Consider the following 19,561-nt stretch of genomic DNA (forward strand, 5'->3'; position numbering starts at 1 on the left):
AGAACCTGACACCTCTGCACAACAGCTCCCAACTATTGAACTTGCTCCCTTGCAGAGTATGACAATACTCCATTGAACTCGTCAGGTTTCGATAGAGTGCAAAATTTTTACTTTCAACTTGTAATTCCAGTGCTGCCCCGACATGCGCAAAAAGTTAACTTCTAGCGAAGTTAATGTTTGAGCGGAAGTGGTAATTACCGCTCCACTCGTAATCTAGCCCTTTGAGTTTTGTCTGGACCATGGCAAATCGGAACAAGTGTTATTTTATGTTCAAAAAGTTTACCACTGGAATACAATCTGCCCCAATTACAGAGAATAATTAGTTCTGACTGCTGGCGCTGCCCTTAACTACAAACCTGCGTGATCCATTGGTGAATGTATGAGAGCAGTAGGTGGAACTTGGTCAGACCTCACATCACGCCCCATGGTCCTGCAGCTCTAGTCAGCCATATCCCTATACTGAATTTCAGAGCAGACCCCATCTACATATATACTGCAGGACAGAAAGCTAAATGCAGGGCATAAAATGTATAATTGCATTTGTATAGTCAGATTCCATTTTTAGGAAATAGATTAAAATCAAACCACATTTAAAGGAACATTATGCACTAGATTTTTCTTTGCATAAATGTTTTGTAGATGATCCATTTATATAGCCCATCTGGGTTTGTTTTTGTAAAAATGTATAGTTTTGCTTATTTTTAAATAACATTGTGCTGATTTTTAAACTCCAAACCAAGCCCCACAGTTTTAGATGTATACTGATGTATAAAGACTTCAGTCTGCTTCTGTTTGTATAATAGTTCTTTTCATATGCAGGGGAGGGGGTAAGCTCTGCTTTCAGACCCTTTCAGTGGGTGTCCCAGGCTTATGTTAAATTGTGAGCTTCTAAGTAAGTTTTTAAAAAGAATTTTATATCAGTATCTGTGCATATTATTCTTTGTAGTAGTGTCTATTACCTGCAGTTATATGAAAATTGGTGTATACTGCCCCATTAAGGTAAATTAATTCAGATATATAAATAAATCTAAACCTATGCTCACCCCATCTAGGTGTATAACATCTAAACAAGTTTATAGAAAAATCAGTAAAAAAAAAGCTGTCTTCTTACCAAATAGTTAATGATATAGAACCGATCATATTCGTGGTTATTTGAATTGATTCTTCTATGCTGCTTCTTTCTCATATGATCCTTCAATGTGTTTTTATCCCTGAATGTCTTTTCACAATATACACACTGCAAGCTGAAAAAAACAAAATATATAGAAATAAAACAAAGGCAAACAATCATATTAAGTAGCTTCATTTATTTTCTTACTAAGGGCTAGATCAGTGCACTAGACAGAGCAGAGTGTGTTATCATGAGCTATGTCTCGCTCTAAGAATAACGCACAACCAGTATTACAAGTGGATGGTTATACATTTAAACTAAAGCATAGTTCTAACGGATATAGCAGGGGACGCTATTAGAGAGCTCATAGGGCTTGTATTACTTGGTGAGTTCATCACAAATGCTTTGGAAATAAAAGATTTAAGTTATATTTAGACTTATGAAACAAAGTTTTATTAATGGAAAAAAAGGTTTTGTGGCATAATTAAAGGGTTTTTTTTATATGAAAATGTGAGGGACTGAGAAGGGGTCAAAAGATGTGTGTGTATACTAACTGTGAGAAGCGTCCTTACCAGCCAGTAAGTTAGGACTCAGTTGTACACAATTAGGAACATTGTTAGTTTTTACTTTAAACAGCTTTTACTTTTTCATGCAGATAATAATTTAACATTTTTAACTGCTTCTCTTTTACAACATGATAGAAACATTTTGAGAACTATGTCCCTTTAACAATTGCTTGTTAAATCAAATATCTCATTTACTGTTTTAGAAGATTTTTGCAATTGATGCCGTCTGTTAAAGACATTTTGTAGTCAGTGGCGTCACTAGGGGGGAAATTTTATTAGAGGGGCCAGCATTTGTGAACATTAGTGGGACTGGAGAAGTTGTAGACACTTAAATTTTTTGACCCTTGAGCCAGCGCTGCAATTTCCACAAATAGTTTTCCCGGCTGCTTTTGCTTGTTTGTACTTTGCTCCTCCCCTGCCCAGTTTCACTATGAATGTTGTGGGCGTGCCGTGGGGCTTGCGAAGTTGCGCTGCTAGCCTAAACCTGCCTTCCTATCTGTGCTCACTGCTCAGTGACGTGTGTAGCAGTGGAGTCACTCATTGCTGTGCTGTCTCTCGAAACGGGAAATCGTGAGGGGGATGCCTGGCACCTGACCACATGACTGTCTGACAATGTCTCTAAAGTGAAGGAGGTACGGTTACGGTTCACTAAGTGCACAATGAAGAGGTAGGAGCAGAGGGTGGGCAGGGGTCTGGGGTTGGGCAGAGTGCAGAGGTGATTGGCCATAAGAAGCGGTAGGCACGCGGCCCAGGGCTGTGCACTGACAGACTTGGAACAGAGTCAGAGAGTAGAATTTTCATAGTTTGCGCGCCTAAACTTTTTCTTTAGTGATTTATTTTAGAGTGCTCTGTTTATCTTTCATTTGATGCTTTGCTGAGCCAGGGAGCAGCTCTAGGCAAGAGCTTTATAATTAATGCAGTGCAGTTTACATATTTTGTATGTGTGTGTGTCTGAGTTTTTGTGTGAGTGTGTGCCTGAGTGTTTTTGTGTGTGTGTGTCAGAGTGTTTTTGTGTGTGTGTTTTTATGTGTGTGTCTGAGTGTTTGTGTGTGTATATGAGTGTGTCTGAGTGTGTGTGCCTGTGTTTTTGTGTGTCTGCTTTCTGGGGGGAGGGGGGACTCACACCATAACTTACCGCACCGGGTAATACCAACCCTAGTGACGCCACTGTTTGTAGTCAGCAGTTATGTTTGTTGAATCAACATGAGAACATTTCAAAATGGATCACAACAATTGAGAAAAAAAACACACAGAGTTGAGGAGTAATCATTGACAGCCCGTGCCCATAACAGGAAGTACTTACTTTCAAGTTAAATTTAAAACGTTTTTCGGGGGCGTGTCCGGGCAGCAGCCATGAAAGACTGAAAAAAGAGAAGCTCTGAGATACCTGAAGATAATCCGCCAATTATCAGTAGAATATCCCACAATTGACTTTTTACAACGACATATTCTAGGAGAGGACACGTGAACAACTAGAATATGGCTTTGGTTCTAGCAAAACACGCTGTTTTTGTGTACTTTCATGGTCTGCACTGGGCCGTTGGATCTTAGGTGGTGGCCTAACTTAGATGCAACACCCCCCCCCCCTTGGGGGTAAGCAACCAGAGTTTGAGTGATAAATCTTGAAACTTTTACAGTACAAAAGAGGAAGAATAGTACCAAGTCTGTTTCTGTCATACACCCAAGATTACTTAATAGATGTTAAGGATGCCAGCAACCAACCAAAACTATTTGTATGCCTGGGAAATGGGAGAAATGCTTGATGCATGGGAGCGTCAGTCCTCACAGCTAATCAGAGACTGCTGTAGCAATTTCCAACATCAACTAGAGGAAGATCTCCAGAGACTACTGCCCTGCAAACCAGATCGCTACATAGGCTTGGTCCCGCTGGCCCGACACTCATATGAATCTCAGAGTCCTACACGGTGTCATGGCGCTGCAGAGACCCAGGACGGACCAGTGAGCTTAGCGGAGGATGGATTGAAAACGGGCCTTGCCGCAGAGTAGACCCGAGGTCCACGTGACTTGCAGCCGCTAGCCGATTATGGACATAGGGGCTCAGATGAGGCAGTAGATCCCTATGCAGCAGCGACTACCATTACCGACAGATAAGGAGAAGAAGAAGCCTTGGATACATACGGCATGCCATATGTATGAAATACAACGCCCGACTCATGACATCCTGGAAGATAAAAAACATAATTTATGTAAGAACTTACCTGATAAATTCATTTCTTTCATATTAGCAAGAGTCCATGAGCTAGTGACGTATGGGATATACATTCCTACCAGGAGGGGCAAAGTTTCCCAAACCTCAAAATGCCTACAAATACACCCCTCACCACACTTACAAATCAGTTTAACGAATAGCCAAGAAGTGGGGTGATAAGAAAAAAGTGAGAAAGCATATAAAATAAGGAATTGGAATAATTGTGCTTTATACAAAAAAAATCATAACCACCACAAAAAAGGGCGGCCTCATGGACTCTTGCTAATATGAAAGAAATTAATTTATCAGGTAAGTTCTTACATAAATTATGTTTTCTTTCATGTAATTAGCAAGAGTCCATGAGCTAGTGACGTATGGGATAAGGACTACCCAAGATGTGGATCTTTCCACGCAAGAGTCACTAGAGAGGGAGGGATAAAATAAAGACAGCCAATTCCTGCTGAAAATAATCCACACCCAAAATAAAGTTTAATGAAAAACATAAACAGAAGATTCAAACTGAAACCGCTGCCTGAAGTACTTTTCTACCAAAAACTGCTTCAGAAGAAGAAAATACATCAAAATGGTAGAATTTAGTAAAAGTATGCAAAGAGGACCAAGTTGTTGCTTTGCAAATCTGATCAACCGAAGCTTCATTCCTAAACGCCCAGGAAGTAGAAACTGACCTAGTAGAATGAGCTGTAATCCTTTGAGGCAGAGTTTTACCCGACTCGACATAGGCATGATGAATTAAAGATTTCAACCAAGATGCCAAAGAAATGGCAGAAGCTTTCTGGCCTTTTCTAGAACCGGAAAAGATAACAAATAGACTAGAAGTCTTTCAGAAAGACTTAGTAGCTTCAACATAGTATTTCAAAGCTCTAACAACATCCAAAGAATGCAACGATTTCTCCTTAGAATTCTTAGGATTAGGACATAATGAGGGAACCACAATTTCTCTACTAATGTTGTTGGAATTCACAACCTTAGGTAAAAATTCAAAAGAAGTTCGCAACACCGCCTTATCCTGATGAAAAATCAGAAAAGGAGACTCGCAAGAAAGAGCAGATAATTCAGAGACTCTTCTGGCAGAAGAGATCGCCAAAAGGAACAAAACTTTCCAAGAAAGTAATTTAATGTCCAATGAATGCATGGGTTCAAAAGGAGGAGCTTGAAGAGCCCCCAGAACCAAATTCAAACTCCAAGGAGGAGAAATTGACTTAATGACAGGTTTTATACGAACCAAAGCTTGTACAAAACAATGAATATCAGGAAGATTAGCAATCTTTCTGTGAAAAAGAACAGAAAGAGCAGAGATTTGTTCTTTCAAAGAACTTGCGGATAAACCTTTATCTAAACCATCCTGAAGAAACTGTAAAATTCTCGGAATTCTAAAAGAATGGCAAGAAAAATTATGAGAAAGACACCAAGAAATATAAGTCTTCCAGACTCTATAATATATCTCTCTAGATACAGATTTACGAGCCTGTAACATAGTATTAATCACAGAGTCAGAGAAACCTCTTTGACTAAGAATCAAGCGTTCAATCTCCATACCTTTAAATTTAAGGATTTGAGATCCTGATGGAAAAAAGGACCTTGCGACAGAAGGTCTGGTCTTAGTGGAAGAGTCCACGGATGGCAAGAGGCCATCCGGACAAGATCCGCATACCAAAACCTGTGAGGCCATGCCGGAGCTACCAGCAGAACAAACGAGCATTCCTTCAGAATCTTGGAGATTACTCTTGGAAGAAGAACTAGAGGCGGAAAGATATAGGCAGGATGATACTTCCAAGGAAGTGATAATGCATCCACTGCTTCCGCCTGAGGATCCCGGGATCTGGACAGATACCTGGGAAGTTTCTTGTTTAGATGAGACGCCATCAGATCTATTTCTGGAAGCTCCCACATTTGAACAATCTGAAGAAATACCTCTGGGTGAAGAGACCATTCGCCCGGATGCAACGTTTGGCGACTGAGATAATCCGCTTCCCAATTGTCTATGCCTGGGATATGAACCGCAGAGATTAGACAGGAGCTGGATTCCGCCCAAACCAGAATTCGAGATACTTCTTTCATAGCCAGAGGACTGTGAGTCCCTCCTTGATGATTGATGTATGCCACAGTTGTGACATTGTCTGTCTGAAAACAAATGAACGATTCTCTCTTCAGAAGAGGCCAAGACTGAAGAGCTCTGAAAATTGCACGGAGTTCCAAAATATTGATCGGTAATCTCACCTCCTGAGATTCCCAAACTCCTTGTGCCGTCAGAGATCCCCACACAGCTCCCCAACCTGTAAGACTTGCATCTGTTGAAATTACAGTCCAGGTCGGAAGAACAAAAGAAGCCCCCTGAATTAAACAATGGTGATCTGTCCACCACGTTAGAGAGTGTCGTACAATCGGTTTTAAAGATATTAATTGAGATATCTTTGTGTAATCCCTGCACCATTGATTCAGCATACAGAGCTGAAGAGGTCGCATGTGAAAACAAGCAAAGGGGATCGCGTCCGATGCAGCAGTCATAAGACCTAGAATTTCCATGCATAAGGCTACCGAAGGGAATGATTGTGACTGAAGGTTTCGACAAGCTGAAATCAATTTTAGACGTCTCTTGTCTGTCAAAGACAGAGTCATGGACACTGAATCTATCTGGAAACCCAGAAAGGTTACCCTTGTCTGAGGAATCAATGAACTTTTTAGTGAATTGATCCTCCAACCATGATCTTGAAGAAACAACACAAGTCGATTCGTATGAGATTCTGCTAAATGTAAAGACTGAGCAAGTACCAAGATATCGTCCAAATAAGGAAATACCACAATACCCTGTTCTCTGATTACAGACAGAAGGGCACCGAGAACCTTTGTAAAAATTCTTGGAGCTGTAGCTAGGCCAAACGGCAGAGCCACAAACTGGTAATGCTTGTCCAGAAAAGAGAATCTCAGGAACTGATAATGATCTGGATGAATCGGAATATGCAGATATGCATCCTGTAAATCTATTGTGGACATATAATGCCCTTGCTGAACAAAAGGCAAGATAGTCCTTACAGTTACCATTTTGAACGTTGGTATCCTTACATAACGATTCAATATTTTTAGATCCAGAACTGGTCTGAAGGAATTCTCCTTCTTTGGTACAATGAAGAGATTCGAATAAAACCCCAGCCCCTGTTCCAGAACTGGAACTGGCATAATTACTCCAGCCAACTCTAGATCTAAAACACATTTCAGAAATGCTTGAGCTTTCACTGGATTTACTGGGACACGGGAAAGAAAAAATCTCTTTGCAGGAGGTCTTATCTTGAAACCAATTCTGTACCCTTCTGAAACAATGTTCTGAATCCAAAGATTGTGAACAGAAATGATCCAAATTTCTTTGAAAAAACGTAACCTGCCCCCTACCAGCTGATCTGGAATGAGGGCCGCACCTTCATGTGGACTTAGAAGCTGGCTTTGCTTTTCTAGAAGGCTTGGATTTATTCCAGACTGGAGATGGTTTCCAAACTGAAACTGCTCCTGAGGATGAAGGATAAGGTTTTTGTTCTTTGTTGAAATGAAAGGAACGAAAACGATTATTAGCCCTGTTTTTACCCTTAGATTTTTTATCCTGTGGTAAAAAAGTTCCTTTCCCACCAGTAACAGTTGAGATAATAGAATCCAACTGAGAACCAAATAATTTGTTACCCTGGAAAGAAATGGAAAGTAGAGTCGATTTAGAAGACATATCAGCATTCCAAGTTTTAAGCCATAAAGCTCTTCTAGCTAAAATAGCTAGAGACATAAACCTGACATCAACTCTGATAATATCAAAAATGGCATCACAGATAAAATTATTAGCATGTTGAAGAAGAATAATAATATTATGAGAATCATGATCTGTTACTTGTTGCGCTAAAGTTTCCAACCAAAAAGTTGAAGCTGCAGCAACATCAGCCAATGATATAGCAGGTCTAAGAAGATTACCTGAACACAGATAAGCTTTTCTTAGAAAGGATTCAATTTTCCTATCTAAAGGATCCTTAAACGAAGTACCATCTGACGTAGGAATAGTAGTACGTTTAGCAAGGGTAGAAATAGCCCCATCAACTTTAGGGGTTTTGTCCCAAAATTCTAATCTGTCAGACGGCACAGGATATAATTGCTTAAAACGTTTAGAAGGGGTAAATGAATTACCCAAATTATTCCATTCTCTGGAAATTACTTCAGAAATAGCACCAGGAACAGGAAAAACTTCTGGAATAACCACAGGAGATTTAAAGACCTTATCTAAACGTTTAGATTTAGTATCAAGAGGACCAGAATCCTCAATTTCTAAAGCAATTAATACTTCTTTAAGTAAAGAACGAATACATTCCATTTTAAATAAATATGAAGATTTATCAGCATCAACCTCTGAGACAGAATCCTCTGAACCAGAAGAGTCATTAGAATCAGAATGATGATGTTCATTTAAAAATTCATCTGTATAAAGAGAAGTTTTAAAAGATTTTTTATGTTTACTAGAAGGAGGAATAACAGACATAGCCTTCTTGATGGATTCAGAAACAAAATCTCTTATGTTAAAAGGAACATTCGGAACATTAGATGTTGATGGAACTGCAACAGGTAATGGTACATTACTAAAGGAAATATTATCTGCATTAACAAGTTTGTCATGACAATTAATACAAACAACAGCTGGAGGAACAGCTACCGAAAGTTTACAGCAGATACGCTTAGCTTTGGTAGTTCCAGCACCAGACAGCGATTTTCCTGAAGTATCTTCTGACTCAGATGCAACGTGAGACATCTTGCAATATGTAAGAGAAAAAACAACATATAAAGCAAAATTTATCAAATTCCTTAAATGACAGTTTCAGGAATGGGAAAAAATGCCAAGGAACAAGCTTCTAGCAACCAGAAGCAAAGAAAAAAATGAGACTTAAATAATGTGGAGACAAAAGCGACGCCCATATTTTTTTAGCGCCAAATAAGACGCCCACATTATTTGGTGCCTAAATGCTTTTGGCGCCAAAAATGACGCCACGTCCGGAACGCCGACATTTTTGACGCAAAAGAACGTCAAAAATGACGCAACTTCCGGCGACACGTATGACGCCGGAAACAGAAAAGGTTTTTTGCGCCAAAAAAGTCTGCACCAAGAATGACGCAATAAAATGAAGCATTTTCAGCCCCCGCGAGCCTAACAGCCCACAGGGAAAAAAGTCAAATTTTTAAGGTAAGAAAAATAATTGATTCAAGTGCATTATCCCAAATATTAAACTGACTGTCTGAAAATAAGGAATGTTGAACATCCTGAGTCAAGGCAAATAAATGTTTGAATACATATATTTAGAACTTTATTAAAAAAGTGCCCAACCATAGCTTAGAGTGTCACAGAAAATAAGACTTACTTACCCCAGGACACTCATCTACATGTTTGTAGAAAGCCAAACCAGTACTGAAACGAAAATCAGCAGAGGTAATGGTATATATATAAGAGTATATCGTCGATCTGAAAAGGGAGGTAAGAGATGAATCTCTACGACCGATAACAGAGAACCTATGAAATAGACCCCGTAGAAGGAGATCATTGAATTCAAACAGGCAATACTCTCCTCACATCCCTCTGACATTCACTGCACGCTGAGAGGAAAACCGGGCTCCAACCTGCTGCGGAGCGCATATCAACGTAGAATCTAGCACAAACTTACTTCACCACCTCCATAGGAGGCAAAGTTTGTAAAACTGATTTGTTGGTGTGGTGAGGGGTGTATTTGTAGGCATTTTGAGGTTTGGGAAACTTTGCCCCTCCTGGTAGGAATGTATATCCCATACGTCACTAGCTCATGGACTCTTGCTAATTACATGAAAGAAAAGCATTTTCGACCTGGAACCTTGCTAAAATGTCTGATTCTGAGGATACCTCTGAAAGTTGGAATAGGATAGACCCTCACAGCTCTAGACCCGCTATAGTGTGGTTTCAGGTAATTACACTATTGACGCATGAGGCACACTCTATTTCTGTACTTTTATTCATCAGATGGAGTCCTGTACTCACTGAATAGTATTTTTTTTTGTTGGTTTTGTTTTCATTCTATCCTTTCCTAAAAAGTTAGTCTTGAGCTACTGGGTTCCTTATTAGCATTGCTGTATGCTTGTGTCGTCTCTGACACTAAGGGACAGTGAAATACTGAACCGCTGGATACAACAGGAGAATTACTTTAGTGGATATTAACCACTTATATGTTATCTACTGTGTTAACTTTGATGTTTTTGTTAACCCACACTTAATTCCGCTTAAATCTCAGCTAAGAATTAATACATTCTTCTCTCTTATTTTTAATGTAGCCCCACAATTTCTTTTACCCTTATTGTTAGAGCTACTTAACTTTAGCATGATAGGGACGGATAGCCTTTAGCATACTTGTTCATACTGAAGTGTGTCTTCTCATGTTAACATTCTATAGATGCTCCATTATGCTTAACGGATAGGATCTAGGTCATCCAGAAAGTCAATGCTAACCTTGATAAATATAGAGCATAATCTAAAGCTAAAACAATATTATTCATTTCATACAGTTCCTTAACAATTAATATGATAAATTCACCAGTCCCCTGAGTATAGGGCCCATGCCCGGGAGATTAGGTCTCACTATATGTTGCTATGGACAGTAATTTTTCTTTAACATCACTACAGCAGCTTTTGCCCTATATTAGAAGGTACTTTGTTTTTGGTTCAGCCCATTCTTTAGATTTTGCAGTAAAAGATCCACTGAGATGAAAGAAATAATTATGATGCTAATAGTCATATATAATAATTATTTGAGTGGTTATGGGGTTAAGATCTCTGAAATAGTTCCTAGAAGTAAGGGTTTAAGACCTAGCTACAAGTATTACAAAGCCATTAAGACCAATGAAACAAAACAAAAGCTAGGTGACTAACTTTTCCAGTAGTAATTGAATTAATAACAAAGTTGCTTCCTCCCAGTTACATATCATAAGAGGAGATATACACCGGTCTAGATGGATGCGGTCATTGTAGAATGTTTTTGAATGTGTATGATATATAACAGTTGTATGGTTACCTTTAAGAATTTTGATTCTCTAATATCCCCACATGATTCTTCTAAAGGTAAGGTTCCTAGGTATGTTATAGATCATCTGGCAAGTTTTAGGTATGACTTTCTCATCTAGGATAATATATCACTATAGTCCTAAGCACCCAAGAGTGGTCCTATATTCTTAAATGCTTATGGTAATTTCGATATAGCGTTGATGTTAATAGTTCCATAGAATACTACTCTATATAGCAAGAAACCACAGATTCATAACCTGAGATCCAAAAGTGGTCTCTTACTGATTATAGTTGCCTTCTATACGGTTACATTTTCTTTTATGATAATATGATGTCCAAGAGTGGCCTTAAAGGGTTTATTTTCAGATGGCATATAGTTTGGTGGGTATGAATTGTGCATATTAAGGCCTAGATTTAGAGTTTTGTCGGTAACGACCCGCGTAGCTAACGCTGGCTTTTTTCTGGCCGCACCTTTCAAATACCTCTGGTATTGAGAGTTCACAGAATGGCTGCGTTAGGCTCCAAAAAGGGAGCGTACAGGCATATTTAACGCCACTGCAACTCTCGATACCAGAGTTGCTTACGGACGCGGCCAGCTTCAAAAACGTGCTCGTGCACGATTCCCCCATAGAAAACAATGGGGCTGTTTGAGCTGAAAAAAACCTAACACCTGCAAAAAAGCCACGTTCAGCTCCTAACGCAGCCCCATTGTTTCCTATGGGGAAACACTTCCTACGCCTGCACCTAACACTCTAACATGTACCCCGAGTCTAAACACCCCTAACCTTACACTTATTAACCCCTATTCTGCCGCCCCTGCTATTGCTGACCCCTGCATATTATTATTAACCCCTAATCTGCCGCTCCGTAAACCGTCGCTACTTACATTATCCCTATGTACCCCTAATCTGCTGCCCCTAACACCGCCGACCCCTATATTATATTTATTAACCCCTAATCTGCCCCCCTCAACGTCGCCTCCACCTGCCTACACTTATTAACCCCTAATCTGCCGAGCGGACCGCACCTCTATTATAATAAAGTTATTAACCCCTAATCCGCCTCACTAACCCTATAATAAATAGTATTAACCCCTAATCTGCCCTCCCTAACATCGTCGACACCTAACTTCAAACATTAACCCCAAATCTGCCGACTGGAGCTCACCGCTATTCTAATAAATGTATTAACCCCTAAAGCTAAGTCTAACCCTAACACTAACACCCCCCTAAATTAAATATAATTTAAATCTAACGAAATTAATTAACTCTTATTAAATAAATTATTCCTATTTAAAGCTAAATACTTACCTGTAAAATAAATCCTAATATAGCTACAATATAAATTATATTTATATTATAGCTATTTTAGGATTTATATTTATTTTATAGGTAACTTTGTATTTATTTTAACCAGGTACAATAGCTATTAAATAGTTAAGAACTATTTAATAGCTAAAATAGTTAAAATAATTACAAAATTACCTGTAAAATAAATCAAATAAATCCTAAGCTAAGTTACAATTAAACCTAACACTACACTATCAATAAATAAATTAAATAAACTACCTACAATTATCTACAATTAAACCTAACACTACACTATCAATAAATTAATTAATTAATTAAATACAATATCTACAAATAACTACAATGAAAAAACTAACTAAAGTACAAAAAATAAAAAAGAACTAAGTTACAAAAAATAAAAAATAACTAAGTTACAAAAAATAAAAAAATATTTACAAACATCAGAAAAACAACAATTTTAAACTAATTACACCTACTCTAAGCCCCCTAATAAAATAACAAAGCCCCCCAAAATAAAAAAATGCCCTACCCTATTCTAAATTACTAAAGTTCAAAGCTCTTTTACCTTACCAGCCCTGAACAGGGCCCTTTGCGGGGCATGCCCCAAAGAATTCAGCTCTTTTGCCTGTAAAAAAAACACATACAATACCCCCCCCAACATTACAACCAACCACCCACATACCCCTAATCTAACCCAAACCCCCTTAAATAAACCTAACACTAAGCCCCTGAAGATCTTCCTACCTTATCTTCACCATACCAGGTTCACCGATCGATCCAGAAGAGCTCCTCCGATGTCTTGATCCAAGCCCAAACGGGGGGCTGAAGATGTCCATGATCCGGCTGAAGTCTTCATCCAAGCGGGAGCTGAAGAGGTCCATGATCCGGCTGAAGTCTTCTATCAACGGCATCTTCAATCTTCTTTCTTCCGGATCCATCTTGCAGACTTCTGACGCAGAACATCCTGCTGGCCCGACGGACTACCGACGAATGAAGGCTCCTTTAAGGGACATCATCCAAGATGGCGTCCCTCGAATTCCGATTGGCTGATAGGATTCTATCAGCCAATCGGAATTAAGGTAGGAATATTCTGATTGGCTGATGGAATCAGCCAATCAGAATCAAGTTCAATCCGATTGGCTGATCCGATCAGCCAATCAGATTGAGCTCGCATTCTATTGGCTGTTCCGATCAGCCAATAGAATGCGAGCTCAATCTGATTGGCTGATCGGATCGGCCAATCGGATTGAACTTGATTCTGATTGGCTGATTCCATCAGCCAATCAGAATATTCCTACCTTAATTCCGATTGGCTGATAGAATCCTATCAGCCAATCGGAATTCGAGGGACGCCATCTTGGATGACGTCCCTTAAAGGAGCCTTCATTCGTCGGTAGTCCGTCGGGCCAGCAGGATGTTCCGCGTCGGAGGTCTGCAAGATGGATCCGGAAGAAAGAAGATTGAAGATGCCGTTGATAGAAGACTTCAGCCGGATCATGGACCTCTTCAGCTCCCGCTTGGATGAAGACTTCAGCCGGATCATGGACATCTTCAGCCCCCCGCTTGGGCTTGGATCAAGACATCGGAGGAGCTCTTCTGGATCGATCGGTGAACCTGGTATGGTGAAGATAAGGTAGGAAGATCTTCAGGGGCTTAGTGTTAGGTTTATTTAAGGGGTTTTTGGGTTAGATTAGGGGTATGTGGGTGGTGGGTTGTAATGTTGGGGGGGGTATTGTATGTGTTTTTTTTAAAGGCAAAAGAGCTGAATTCTTTGGGGCATGCCCCGCAAAGGGCCCTGTTCAGGGCTGGTAAGGTAAAAGAGCTTTGAACTTTAGTAATTTAGAATAGGGTAGGGCATTTTTTTTATTTTGGGGGGCTTTGTTATTTTATTAGGGGGCTTAGAGTAGGTGTAATTAGTTTAAAATTGTTGTAATATTTTTCTGATGTTTGTAAATATTTTTTTATTTTTTCTAACAGTTCTTTTTTTATTTTTTTGTAGTTTAGTTAGATTATTTCATTGTAGTTATTTGTAGATATTGTATTTAATTAATTTATTGATAGTGTAGTGTTAGGTTTAATTGTAGATAATTGTAGGTAGTTTATTTAATTTATTTATTGATAGTGTAGTGTTAGGTTTAATTGTAACTTAGGTTAGGATTTATTTTACAGGTAATTTTGTAATTATTTTAACTATTTTAGCTATTAAATAGTTCTTAACTATTTAATAGCTATTGTACCTGGTTAAAATAAATACAAAGTTACCTGTAAAATAAATATAAATCCTAAAATAGCTATAATATAAATATAATTTATATTGTAGCTATATTAGGATTTATTTTACAGGTAAGTATTTAGCTTTAAATAGGATTAATTTATTTAATAAGAGTTAATTAATTTCGCTAGATTTAAATTATATTTAACTTAGGGGGGTGTTAGTGTTAGGGTTAGACTTAGCTTTAGGGGTTAATACATTTATTAGAATAGCGGTGAGCTCCAGTCGGCAGATTAGGGGTTAATGTTTGAAGTTAGGTGTCGGCGATGTTAGGGAGGGCAGATTAGGGGTTAATACTATTTATTATAGGGTTAGTGAGGCGGATTAGGGGTTAATAACTTTATTATAATAGCGGTGCGGTCCGCTCGGCAGATTAGGGGTTAATAAGTGTAGGCAGGTGGAGGCGACGTTGTGGGGGGCAGATTTGGGGTTAATAAATATAATATAGGGGTTGGCGGTGTTAGGGGCAGCAGATTAGGGGTACATAAGGATAACGTAAGTAGCTGTGCTTTGCGGTCGGCAGATTAGGGGTTAATTATTGTAGGTAGCTGGCAGCGACGTTGTGGGGGGCAGGTTAGGGGTTAATAAATATAATACAGGGGTCGGCGGTGTTAGGGGCAGCAGATTAGGGGTACATAAGGATAACGTAGGTGGCGGTCGGCAGATTAGGGGTTAAAACAATTTAATCGAGTGGCGGCGATGTGGGGGGACCTCGGTTTAGGGGTACATAGGTAGTTTATGGGTGTTAGTGTACTTTAGAGCACAGTAGTTAAGAGCTTTATAAACCGGCGTTAGCCCAGAAAGCTCTTAACTACTGACTTTTTCTGCGGCTGGAGTTTTGTCGTTAGATTTTTAATGCTCACTTCAGACACGACTCTAAATACCGGAGTTAGAAAGATCCCATTGAAAAGATAGGATACGCAAATGACGTAAGGGGATCTGCGGTATGGAAAAGTCGCGGCTGAAAAGTGAGCGTTAGACCCTTTCCTGACTGACTCCAAATACCGGCGGTTGCCTAAAACCAGCGTTAGGAGCCTCTAACGCTGGTTTTCACGGCTACCGCCAAACTTTAAATCTAGGCCTTAGTTTGCAGTTGTCTTGTGTTCATGTTCTGAGATAGTTGGATTCATAACAATCATTTTACTGGTTGAATCCTTGCTTGTATAACTTATATTGACATACATGTTTTGTATAACCTTAATGAATCTCAATAAAAATATTTTAACCAAAAAAAAAATTGTAAAAAGTTTTTCCTTAATTTTTTTCAGACAAAAAAAATATCTACATTTTGAAATTCTTCCCTTTCATACGCAAGCTAGAAATTACTCAAGTTTAAGGTCCCTTTGATTTAAATGTGAGGTAGCTGAAATTTTTTTAAAAATCATAAATTATGCTTACCTAACAAATTTCTTTTCTTCAGATGGAAGGAGTCCACAACTGCATTCATTACTTTTGGGAATTCAGAACCTGGCCACCAGGAGGAGGCAAAGACACCCCAGCCAAAGGCTTAAATACTCTTCCCACTCCCCTCATCCCCCAGTCATTCTGCCAAGGAACAGAATAAGAAATATCAGGGTGAAAGGTGCCAGAAGAACAAAAATTACGGCCGCCCCGCAGAAAAACACGGGCGGGGAGCTGTGGACTCTTTCCATCTGAAGAAAAGAAAATGATCAGGTAAGCATAATTTATGTTTTTCTTGATAAATTAAAGAGTCCTTAGCTGCATTCATTACTTTTGGGAAAACAATACCCAAGCTATAGTGGACACTGATGGCAAAACTGGGAGGGTACAAAAGGCGGCCCATTCTGAGGGCACCAGGCCTGAAAACCTCTATCCAACAAAATCCCGCTTCGTCTGAAACCGAGAACAACTTTGAAAAAGATGAAAAGACCCAAGGACCCTGACCCGCAGATAGTCCACAAGCCCTGCTAGAGACAGAGGAAATAGACTCAACTGACAGTCGAGTCTCCAAACAACACGCCCCTTACTAAAGAAAGGGAACAAGCTACCATAATCTTTCACAGAGAAGGAAAGACACAGAGAAAACATGAATGTACTTGTAAAGCGCGGCTAATCCCCCTTAAGGGACTCAAGGCGCTGCTCATCATATCAACCTCGAAAGGAGGAAGGCTGAGTAGACATCGCCGGGGATCGACTTGCAACCCTTGGTTTGCTACAGTGCAGAGTAGCCACAGTGCATTAGTATGCTGAGCTAGCTGTCCAGCAAGCATAAGGAACTCCAGACCAACAGAGACCCACCAGTCTCATAGAAACAAGGGTAGGCAACGCCCAGACCCCAGAAAAACAGAAACCCGGTTGGGAGACTAAAAAAGGAAGGATCTTCTCCAAACACAGTGCCACCGCACTCTAAAAAGCAACTGAAGACGAAGGTCCCCAAGTCGCAAAAAGGTAGCTCAGAATACCGAAATATTCTGAAATGAAACCTCGTGAAGCAAGCTCAGATAGGTCTGACGAACAACACCTGAAGCAAAAACACTGCACGCTGCAGTCATCTAAAAAATGACTCTGAAACTTAAATACTTGCAGGGCAAGCAGAAAGCAGCTGAAGATAGGATCCTTCAGATTACTAAGTATCCACTAACCAGTGGATAAAGTCGCAGGCTATCTAAGAGCCGCCAGTCCTTCCCACAAATCCTGAACATGGAGAAAGGAGAAACCTCAAGAGGCTTACTATACCTCGAATGCTCTGAGGATGAATTTAGCAGAGCAACAGATCTCAGATCCTGCTCCAACACCGGACCAGCCCAAGCGACAGACATGTCTGATAGAAAGGGTGAACAGAAAGACCAAAACCACAAGCCCGCAGGGAATGGTCAACAGAGCTTGGGTGCCAACCCAATCCGCTCCTCCAAAATAAGGCACTCCCAAGGAGAACCCCCTGGGACCTAGAACAGAGAAAAGTGCAATAGATCCGTAGGAAGACCTGTCACAGCTCTCTTAGACAGTCTCTACGTAGAGAGATCAAATTCCAACAGGTGGAACAGAGCCCACAGAGCTGCAGATGCTGCCCCTTACAGAGATAAGCCACCTGATCCAACCTCCTACACACAGGGCAGGACAAAGACCCTCCAGAGTGAGGAACCCCAGCTCATAAGGAAGACAAACTATACCCTCAAAAGGGAAGGGCACAGATAAGAGCAGCGTACATGTCCACAAGACATGAAGCCATAGTATGATCGAAACACAGACCGAATGAAAAAATCATCCAGACACCACCATTGACCCAACAGAGAAAAAACTCCCCATGAAGAGGAGCACACTCCGTCCGAAGGACAAGTCAGGCCTTAAAGCTGATAACCAGTACCCAAAGGTAGATGTGAACTATGGCCTCCTGCTTGCAAGCCCAATGAGCTAGTCCCTATGTTGCAACATAGGGTCCCTGAAAAAACTGGGTCTTCCCGAACCAGTTCACAGGATCATAATTCTCCAAGGCATCCAAGAAAAGAACCCTGGACCCGGAACCCAAGATACCCCGTCTGAAGCAATCAGACCTCACAGGGGATGAGAACCGGGAAATCCAGAGAACGGGTACAGGACTCACTCGTAATTCCCAGCCCAAAGGGAAGAGAACACCCTTAGCCGGAGGTCAACACTCCCCCAACAAGGTGCTAGGCCGCGACAAAGTCACGCAACTTCTCTAGAGCCCAAAGGCCCCAAGGGCAACACTAAGGGAAATGAGAATGAGAACAGTCACCCGAAAAAGAGTAGAAGAAAGGCTAGTCTCCATAATCCTTTCAGATTAACATTCCAGAGGACCACATCCAAGGGAGAAGAATGCAAAGCATCATGAAACCCAGGCAGGAAAACATCCCCTAAGCAAAAAGCTTGGATAAAAAGACAACACCTCCTATCGCCCCTGATATGGAGACGACTAACTCCCGAAGGAAGACAGAGCCTCATGGCCTTCACTTCCTAATGAAGCGGCCAAAGCTGCCAGAAAAACCGGACGAAGTCCAGAAAGTCTCGACCCAAAGGAAGAGAACCTCTAAAAGGAACAAGTCCTAAAAGGACACTTCCAAAGAGACCATGAAAGGGAAAACCCTAAGAACGGTGATATGAAGGACCTAAATCCTCCAAGCCACCAACCCACAACGGCAAGGAACACTCTAGTTTCCGGAAAAATCAGAAACAACTGAGCATATCGCCGCGGATCTCAACTGAGTCCCGGCCCACTATATTGTAAGGCGAATGAGGACTGAACTAATCCCCCATGCACCTAAGCAACCACGGACCCTTAAGTCCTCTCAGGATGCTAGTTGAAGCTTGTAAAATAAAACAAGAAAACAACACAAATCATATCGTGATCACTAGGCATCCTCACCGGACTAACCGTATATAAAAATGCGCCACGTGTCTGAACTAGGCCTCAAAGACATAAGGATTAGTACCTAGTCAGGACCAGCCTGAAACCAAGTGCCCCAGCACTGTCAAGGCCACATAGAGTGTCCCCCGAAGTGGAGGGATAAAGGTCAGGCAGATTTTTGTAAACAGTGCGACCACAAAATCGCCAGTATCAATTCCTGAGAAGAAAGTTCCCGAAGGAAACATCACACCACAACCTGAGCTATAGACCAAATAAAAATCATCTTCACCGGATGAAGATAAAAGATAAGGCAACCCGTAGGTTATCGCCAAGGAAGAAAGAACAGACCCGCAGGACCAGCCCAACAGGGGTCCGAGACTTCCAAGCTCAGAACTGGAACAGGATACACAAATAACAAAGATTATAAGACGATTATTTCATCCCCTTATGTCTATGCATGCAAGCCAGTCGAAGATTGAGACTGAGAATCCCCAGACCCATTAAGAGTGGGATCCAGCAGCACCAAAAACATGCCTTAGTAGAACACGAAGGCGCGCCAGTCTATAACGAAAGGAGCAACATACCTCCGCCGGGACAAAAGAAAACACCAGCCCCGAAGGTTGACCCCCTGAGGCCTCAGGGGTAGTCGCTACCCTGGAGGGCTGAACTGGACCCACGCCTGATGAGCCACGGTTAACGGAATACGGAT

The 19,561-nt window shown here is 40.7% G+C and overlaps 1 protein-coding gene across 1 annotated transcript in view; it reads right to left on the reverse strand.

Moving 5' to 3' along the window:
• ZNF277 (zinc finger protein 277) overlaps positions 1–19,561 on the reverse strand; it is a 543,940-nt gene that overhangs the window by 86,038 nt on the left and 438,341 nt on the right. Inside the window, exon 7 of the mRNA XM_053716721.1 lies at positions 1,112–1,244. Within this exon, the coding sequence (XP_053572696.1) occupies positions 1,112–1,244 (133 nt within the window). The remainder of the gene's footprint in view (positions 1–1,111; positions 1,245–19,561) is intronic.

This window comes from Bombina bombina, chromosome 6 (assembly GCF_027579735.1).
Source record: "Bombina bombina isolate aBomBom1 chromosome 6, aBomBom1.pri, whole genome shotgun sequence".
Lineage (NCBI taxonomy): Eukaryota > Metazoa > Chordata > Amphibia > Anura > Bombinatoridae > Bombina > Bombina bombina.